Source organism: Cupressus sempervirens, chromosome 7 (genome assembly GCF_028749045.1).
Source record: "Cupressus sempervirens isolate cs-2001-9-10 chromosome 7, ASM2874904v1, whole genome shotgun sequence".
NCBI classification, from domain to species: domain Eukaryota; kingdom Viridiplantae; phylum Streptophyta; class Pinopsida; order Cupressales; family Cupressaceae; genus Cupressus; species Cupressus sempervirens.
In genome coordinates, this window is record NC_143124.1 from 731,408,116 (window position 1) to 731,416,749 (window position 8,634).

An 8,634-nucleotide genomic window follows, 5' to 3' on the forward strand; every position below is an offset into this window, starting at 1 on the left:
CATCCATTACAATATTTTTCAATCGCCTAAAGCTCAAAAAAGAGGAAAAAGCTTGCCACTACAAATTTTAAGAAAATTATCCAAAGAAAAGAATGTTTAAACATGGACTTGATGGAAGGATGCATCCCTTAAAATCTATTCTGTAGAGAATAATTTGGATTGTGTTAACGAGAGGATTGCTAAAATTGTTAATATGATTAATAATAAGGTAAAAAGATCCATATAATGCATATACTGTTGAGGCTGGAAAAGGGTGTGGAAGAGAACAAGCAAGATAATTGATAAATAATATTACAAGTAGATAATATTTACTAAATATAAGTATTAGAAAAACTTTACAGAATTTTTAAAGAAATCATGATCATCTAATCATATTAATCACTATAATATATAATTCCTATAATTTACACACATATATATAATACTAAATGTAAAGATCTACACCTTAATTTGCAATTGCTAATTTGCTAGCATACATTTTAACCTTTAGGGCTCTCAAGAAAAAATAAACGTCGACTGCAATAAGAGGTAATGCGGTCAACCAGCTAATCAAGGCTATAAACGAGAAAAATAACGTTCCTGCAGAAAACAGGCGTTAAACCCCATGAGATCGCGGTGTTACTCTGCACTTGCAAATAGCATGAAACTTGTAGACGTGGCACTTCCATTATCTATTTTCTAGGAAGTTCAGTTTTTGGTGATTTGATTTGATCTCCGAATCTCATTGGATTTCAATTTAAGCTAAAATCCCGTTTACTGTCAATAGATGGAAGCAGCACCTGCAGGGAGATTGGTTTTGGTTCGTCTCATTTTTCAAAATTTTTGTCACAATAGGGTTTCATACAATTTTCCTGTAAACTCTGCACATTTTTTCTCATCAACGTCAAAAGGACACATTTTATGCAGAATCTCGAGGTAAGTTGCTTGGCATTGTTTTAGTGAGTCTTTTTTTTTCTAGGGAATCTTTAGGTGGTCTGAACATTTTCTGCTGTGTTTTATTTTTCCTCTGTTGAAAACCCTCAGTTTATTCCCACTCTACTGTATCGACCACATTAGCCGCTCTCTCTGTACACGTTTGCACCATCCCTTTGTAGGCTGCCTGGAAAAGAGCATGCCTCAATTAATTATCTTGACGTGTGTTTTATAAGCCTGTCCACAAGTAAAGAAAGTAACATAAAATACGGATGGTAAGAAAAATAGCAATTAATGTATGCGTTCATGTCTTCTACTTCCAAGTCTTTGCAATGGTAAATTCCTGTATTAAAGCAGATTAGATAACTTGTGCTTCAGGTTTACTTGTATGGTACGGAAAGAATTAAGTCTATATATCTTCCTTGTCAAAATTAAATATTCAACATTCTAAGAGAGACATCTCTTTACGCTCTCAGACAAGCACATACAAATGTTGTGAAAATCTCTGTTCAGATTTAGAGGATTTGTCTGGATCCTGAAAGTTATGTACATGCTGTTAATAAGATTTATCTCCAAATTTGGTGAGATTACATGTTAGCAAACCTGAATTTTACTATACTCTCAGAAATAAAGCTCTGAAATTACTTAACTGATATGCTAGATTGATACGAGCTAAGTCCAGTGGAGATGTACACATATGTGTTGTTCCTCTGACAAGGATCCTGCCAAGATATCAACAATTGCACCAGTCCCAACACCATGATAATAGTTAATGATCCTACGACGGTATTGTTCATAAGTCATAAAATGCAGAGAAGCATATGGGACAGTTCTAGCAACACTAGCCCTGTTTCCTCTGAAACAATTATATAAGAAACTCAGAAAATTCCTTAATCAACAAAAAAATTGTAGCTTCTGCATATCAGTTTTATCCCCAGAACTAACGTTGCATCTAGTCCTTTTTGACATTTTTCCAGTTCTCTTTTTTTGATCATTTGCATTAAAAACTGAGGTGCCTAACATTGTCCAAAGCATTTGTTGCAGAAAGCAATAAGCATTACAGTATTATATTAAAGTAATGTCTATCTTTAGGTTGACTATCGCATGTAGATTAGTAGTAAAACTGAATTAGTATAGAAAAATACCCTGGATTTCTAATGTGTATTGATCAATCTATTAATAAGCTTCGAGATAGAATACTTTTGGAATTAATGTGTTTACATCACAATCAGAATCAGCCACTCCCTTCTTTTAACAAGTAACAGAAACTTGTCTTTATTTTAACTTCATTTCTATAGTGGATCATTTGTAGTAGTTCTTCAATTAACTTTCCTCTTTTATTTTCTATCGGCATGTCCCTTGAATCTCCTATACATACAACTGTTGGTAATAGGAACAATCGAACTATACCAAGGGCCTATTTAAAAACAGTTAAATGCCTGAATATTAGTTGATGGATGAATTAGAATTTTGTCAATAGCTTGGCCTTCAATCTTACAGCAATATTGCTTCTGCAAACATAAAACAGGAATTTCAATTTCAGTACGAGATTTATGCTCCAACATCAACATAAACCCACTAGATACCATGGCTGGAAGAGGAAATTATGGCAGCTCTGATCAGGTGATGACTCTCTTGGGCATTACCTTGACAGGAAAACCCAAATGGGTTCAGCTACTCATCTGTGGAGGAGGATTCTTTTTTGGTTATCTGGTCAATGGAGTTTGTGAGGTAACTGATAAAAATTATTCATCTGCGTGGATTTCTTTTTCTTCTTCTGTTTAATGTGTTTTGATCACAATTAGAACTTAGTCAGTAGGTCCTCTGCATTGAGGCAAACTAAAACTTACGTTTGGAAACTGTATGATTGCAGGAATTTGTGTATAATAGGCTACAGTTTAGGTGAATACTAAACTTCCAATATGCATTACTGTTGACGGATGATTAACTTCTTTTTTTTTCCATTTCTGGGTATTTCATTATGGTTAATGGGTGAATTGTTGTTCTGTTTTGGGTGCATGGAGCTATGGGTGGTATTTCACCTTTGTACAGGCATTTGTTTATTTGGGTCTCATATATCTCAATGGATTCAGGCCTGAGCATATTATAAATCCATGGAAAACATATGTAAAGCTTTCAGGGGTCCTCATGGCATCACAGGGATTGACCAAAGGGTCTCTTGAGTTTCTTAATTATCCTGCCCAAATTATGTTCAAGTCTACGAAGGTGAGGGCTCTGAGATGAGATGTGATTTCAAAGTATGAAGTGCTTTGTCATGTCCATATATTTGATCAATCAGTTACAATGGCTGTTAATTTGTAAAACGTCATAGATTACCTTTAGTGTCTCAGAAGATATGTGCACTAGTACTTAGTGTCATTATATGATAGCTAAATGATTATGTTACAGAACCTACGTCATTTAAGTTGTGGCAACATAATTTTTTCTGTAAGCTGCTTGAAAAAGCTTGGACTTTTGAATGTGAACCAGGTCTTGCCAGTGATGGTCATGGGGGCCTTCATACCAGGCCTCAGAAGAAAGTACTCCTTGGAGGAATATATCTCTGCCATAATGCTTGTTGTTGGCTTGATCATATTTACACTGGCAGATGCTGAGACATCTCCAAATTTCCATGTATTGGGAGTCATCATGGTGTCTGGCGCTCTGATTTTTGATGCCTTTCTGGGCAACCTCCAGGAGACCATATTCACTATGAATCCTTCTACAACACAGGTATTGTTATAATGAAACTAGTGAAGTTTTGTTTTAGAAGTAATTTCTTTCCAATTGATCAGATTTTATAAAGTTATTATGGTTGCATGCAGATGGAAATGTTGTTCTGTTCTACTCTTATGGGGCTTCCATTCCTGATCCTGCCTATGGTTTTGACTGGTGAAGTATTCAAGGCCTGGAAAGCCTGTTCACAAGTAATCTTTCAAAAATCCTAGCTCACTATTTTGGTGGTGTATTTAACATTAACATTCTTCAACTACAAGCTAAGTCATAAATTGAGACGTGTTAATCTTATTTAAAGTTTGATTTAGCAATAAAATTCTGTTAATGTATTTAGATTTCCACAATCCGTTAGAAATGGAACAACAATTATATGGATATTGATTGTGTATATGTTTTTTCATCATCAATGTTTCGGATCACACACACTGATCCATACTGATCCATCATCAGGATGAACGAGAGTTACTAGAGCATAAATAATAAGTTATTTGAACCAGCCATAATCAACTTAATGATGAAGTATGTCATTACTATTAGTCTCTTCACTTAATTATCTTTTGACTGAACCTATACCCGAATTTAACTCAATATAATATCAATCTTCACTCAAAGCACTCAAAACTTGGATTGAGTGTGTATCTCTAAATGCAGCGAAATCATCTAATTGAGAAAGTTGCCACTTTCTATAGGTCGCCACGTGGAAATATTGCCAGATCTGAACTTCTCCTTAATAATAAGTTATTTGAACCAGCCATAATCAACTTAATGATGAAGTATGCCATTACTATTAGTCTCTTCACTTAATTATCTTTTGACTGAACCTATACCCGAATTTAACTCAATATAATAGCAATCTTCACTCGAATCACCCAAAACTTGGATTGAGTGTGTATCTCTAAATGCAGCGAAATCATCTAATCGAGAAAGTTGCCACTTTCTATAGGTCGCCACATGGAAATATTGCCAGATCTGAACTTCTCCTTATCAGCGTTGACAAATCTAACTTAAAGGACAACAAAAGAAGTTTTATAAAATTTAGTGCATCATGTCATCAATTGTTGTATATTGCAACTATCTCACTCCATTAGATTTGAACTGTCCATGAACATAAAAGTGTCAAAATACATGGAAAGTCTTCTTAAGAATCTGTTAAAATGAGCAATGAATGAAACAGGCCCTAGCATGGTAGTACCTAGTACCTATCACAAGAAGCAAAAGAAATCTCATCTCTTTGCCTGTTATCCATAGATCACAACACCACATGCAAAATCAAGATAACAAGTGTCTTTTAAGGCTTGCTGTATTACATTATAGAATTGTCCTTCGCTACTGAGAGGGTGTCAAGAATCCCATTAAATCTTTCTTTTCTTAATTAAGTGATCTCTAAAATCCTATCTTATCTCTTTTCTAAGTAATTTCAATGATGGTTTTTCCTTGCTTTTTTGTGGCAGCATCTCTTTGTTTATCTAGTGCTGATATTTGAAGCAATGGCTACATTTGTAGGCCAGTTGTCTGTGCTATGTTTGATAGCCATTTTTGGGGCAGCTACAACTGCCATGGTTTGTATTAGCTGTGCCTTTTGTGTTATTGGTGTTTCTGCATTGGATTATTATCAGTATTTTTCAATCATTTGTTCGTTAATGAGTCAGTCTACATCAGGTTGTGATAGCTCATGCAAAACCCCCTTTTATTTGTTGTATTGTTTTCTTTTCACAGGTTACCACAGCTAGGAAGGCGCTTACCTTATTGCTTTCTTATATTATATTCACCAAGCCACTCACTGAGAAACATGCAACAGGATTGTTGTTGATAGGCATGGGCATAGTGCTAAAAATGTTACCAAATCCTATGGTCAAAACTAACCAAAAACAAAGGTCCAGAGGGGAGACAGAATCAGGAGAAGAAGACAAGCCTTTGGTTGCTCGTCAGCCAACTTGATTGTAATTGTGTTACAGAAATGAAGTGTTTCCAAATAGAAATCTAATTTAACAAGCATTTTCTATTGGTTTTTTCGTCAGCAATTTTTCCAATGTAAATAGTCTTGTACTGATAAGGTAGAGTATTTGATTTTTTAATTTTGTCAATAAATGTTAGAAATATATTTTGTTTGACAAAAGAATAAGCAAATTGAGAAATATCACTTGAACTCGATCAAGGGCTAAGTAATTCGAGAATTTTGGAGTCATTATAAATTTTGAAGGGTTTTAATATTGAACTGTAAAGCACTTAAAAAGGAAATAGGAAGAGGAGGCATCAAACAAAATCAATTAAGGCCTTATCATGGAAAATGGAAAAACAAGTTGAAGCATACTATCTCAAAAAAATTTGCTAGGTTTGTATATGCATATTGCCTGCAGAGCACAAACTTGCTTGTTATATATTTCTATCATTTGGACCTCATAGTCTCTTCTCGATTGTGAAATTTAAAAAGATAATTTATTGCTCTATAATTAGCTCCCCCATCTTTTAATGAGGAAGCATTAGGACCTGACATTATATAAGTTTTTGCTAAACTGGTTTGACCATATGCAGAAACATATACATGGTTCCCCTGTAAAGACCTTATAATTGGTTGAATGCCATGATATACTTCCTCTGAGTCACAGAAGATGCACAGACTTTGTTGCGCGTAAAACATTTTCATATTTTGTTGCTTAATCTATTACAATTAATGATTAACAGCTCTCCTCCTCCACCAGTACAGTCAATTTGTTTCACAAAATCACTGGGAAGGAAAAGGCTCCCTCTACAATGCAGATTAATACTTTCTTTCAGGTCTTGAATTTAATTGTATAGCTGTCAGTTCTGTGCAACAAACAGGGCAATGCTGCGAAAGGCCAGAAGAGATGAAGCACAATTGCAGCTGCTGCAGGGTTTTAGGGTTTCATCCTCCTGTATAATTTGCAGTGTTGGAGATTGAGGCCAGAACCTTGTGACTGGAATTTCACTTCCTTCAATCTAGTTTTACTGTTATATAACAAGTAAAAAACTATCACGCGTCTTTACCATAAATTTGGTTTATAGTTGTTGGTTTTGTAGATGTGTATTCTCTACCTGGTATAATGGTAGAGCCAGGCCTTTGGCATTGGTAACATTTTTTCTAGCGATTTGTTTTAATGGTATTTGGCACTCACACTATGAATTTCAGGTAAGTGGACTGTCTGGTCTAAAGTCAGAAAAGTTAGGCCTAGATTGCCATATTTTGGATATGTTCATTCTACTTTTTCAATTATAGGCATTACAGATTTCATTGAAATACTAGAGGTGATGTTTATAATGTGAGTTGAGTTTCAAATCATCTTGTATGATTTTGGTTTGACATTATTTTGCAAAAAGAGGGGTAAAAATTTATTAAGACAGAAAGGAATACAACAAGGAGAGCTCAACAAGGAGCTCGATCCTGAGCAACAAGATCATCAAATTCTTGCACCATCTCAAAGGACAGTTGCCTCCTATCCCTAATATTCCAACCCGGATCATGACTAGAAGCCCATTTGGCTAAACAATCAGCAGTTCTATTCCGTTCACGAGGAATATACGTGAACCTAATGAACTAAAAAGAGGAAGAGAAGAAAAGAATCTGCTTAACAACAGTGGCCAGCTACCAACTAACATCCTCAAGCTCTTGTGAAGAAAGCATATTCACCACCACCTGGGAATCAGACTCACAAATAATCTTACTCCATCCCCGCAAGCAACACTGTTCCACAGCATATAAAATAGCCTGAGCTTCCATGAGATTGTTAGTATAATCACCCTTATGAACTAAGAAGAAAAATTTAACATCCCTAGAACTACAACGAGCCACTCCGCCAATACCAGCCGGACTAAGATTCCCACGGGAAGAACCATCAGTGTTAATTTTCAGAACTCCACAGGGAGGAGGAGTCTAGTGCCCATCCCGGTTAACCCGACCCTTCCTCTGATGGTGAAGCTGCCTGGACATAGAAGGAAACCTATGAGCTGCAACCCCATCCTACAGATGAAAATTGAGGCAATTACAGATAGCAAGATCAATCAGATCCATACCTCCATCAAGCTCACACTTCACAAGAATAGTTTCCTGAAGAGAATGTGATATTTTTCACCAAAGATGCAAAACACCAAGCCGAACATCTTGGAATATGCGACGATTCCTCTCCAACCAGATATGCCAAAGCATGAAAGATGGGCCAGCAATCCAAGCAGCATGGAGAGAAGAAGACTTGGAGGGAGCACTACCCAAGCAGTCCCAGAACTCAGGCAAAGAGGAAGCATGCCGACAAGAGCAACCCCAAGCGCTCCACCAAAGGTGCCATATCTGAGTAGAATAGGAGCAATGGAAGAATAGATGAGAGACAAACTCCTCTCCATTACCACACAAAACACAATAAGAGGGGCCTTGAAATTCACGTTTACAAAGATTATCCCAGGTAAGACAACGGTTGTGAGCCACTAGCCACATGAAAAAATTGCACTTGGACCAAGAAACTTTATTCCAAACTTGCTTCCACCAAGGGACCTCAGCATCCCCAAATAATTGCCTAGTTATCTCCTGATACCCAGCAGAGACATGATATTTACCAGACAAGGTACCGCCCCAAGCCAAAACATCTGGACCAAGCAAAGAAGAACACTCTCTAGAGGCCAGAATTTGAGAAAGCTCCTGACGATCCATGTTTGTACCTCCAGGAGGCCAATCAGAAGAATGCTTCCATCTGTAACCAACAATAGGTCCCAATTGATAAGGAGTCTTGTAATGAGCCACTTTATCCCATCCAGCGGCAAGAAAAGAGTCACAAAGAGGCTGAAGATGAGGGTATATGGATAAAATGGAAGGGAATCCATCCCAAGCATCAGACCAAAACAAAGCCTGAGAACCTCTTTTACATATCTAGAACAGACCCCTCTTCACCAACATCGCACCTGTCTTCAAAGTATGCCAAACCATTGAGCCACGACCTTCAAGAAGAAGTGTAGAAACAGAGCAAGGATCAGCACCATGAA

General features: G+C 36.6%; 1 protein-coding gene across 6 annotated transcripts; it reads left to right on the forward strand.

Annotated features, from left to right (window-relative positions):
• Nucleotides 1–447: 447 nt before the first annotated feature.
• On the forward strand, nt 448–5,665 carry LOC149549317 (UDP-galactose/UDP-glucose transporter 4-like). 6 transcript variants are annotated; one of them, XM_089792763.1, is made up of 8 exons: nt 448–915; nt 2,441–2,643; nt 2,786–2,814; nt 2,937–3,138; nt 3,403–3,645; nt 3,738–3,839; nt 5,100–5,207; nt 5,365–5,665. In XM_089792763.1, the coding sequence occupies exons 2-8, from the start codon at nt 2,500–2,502 to the stop codon at nt 5,584–5,586; spliced, it is 1,050 nt and encodes a 349-aa protein (XP_089648889.1). In that variant the 5' UTR covers nt 448–915; nt 2,441–2,499; the 3' UTR covers nt 5,587–5,665. The 6 variants fall into 6 exon arrangements, with proteins under 6 accessions (XP_089648889.1, XP_089648891.1, XP_089648892.1 ...); XM_089792765.1 differs by having other exon boundaries at nt 552–915; nt 3,006–3,138; XM_089792761.1 differs by lacking the exon at nt 448–915 and adding an exon at nt 1,364–1,493.
• The last annotated feature ends 2,969 nt before the right edge of the window (nt 5,666–8,634 follow it).

Bases quoted from the DNA above. Each gene is read 5' to 3' on its own strand.
- LOC149549317 (XM_089792761.1), top strand. From the start codon at position 1,457: ATGTACATGCTGTTAATAAGATTTATCTCCAAATTTG. The intron at 1,494-2,440 runs GTGAGATTACAT...AACATAAAACAG, and splicing joins AAGATTTATCTCCAAATTTG to GAATTTCAATTTCAGTACGA. The intron at 3,840-5,099 runs GTAATCTTTCAA...TTTTTGTGGCAG, and splicing joins CCTGGAAAGCCTGTTCACAA to CATCTCTTTGTTTATCTAGT.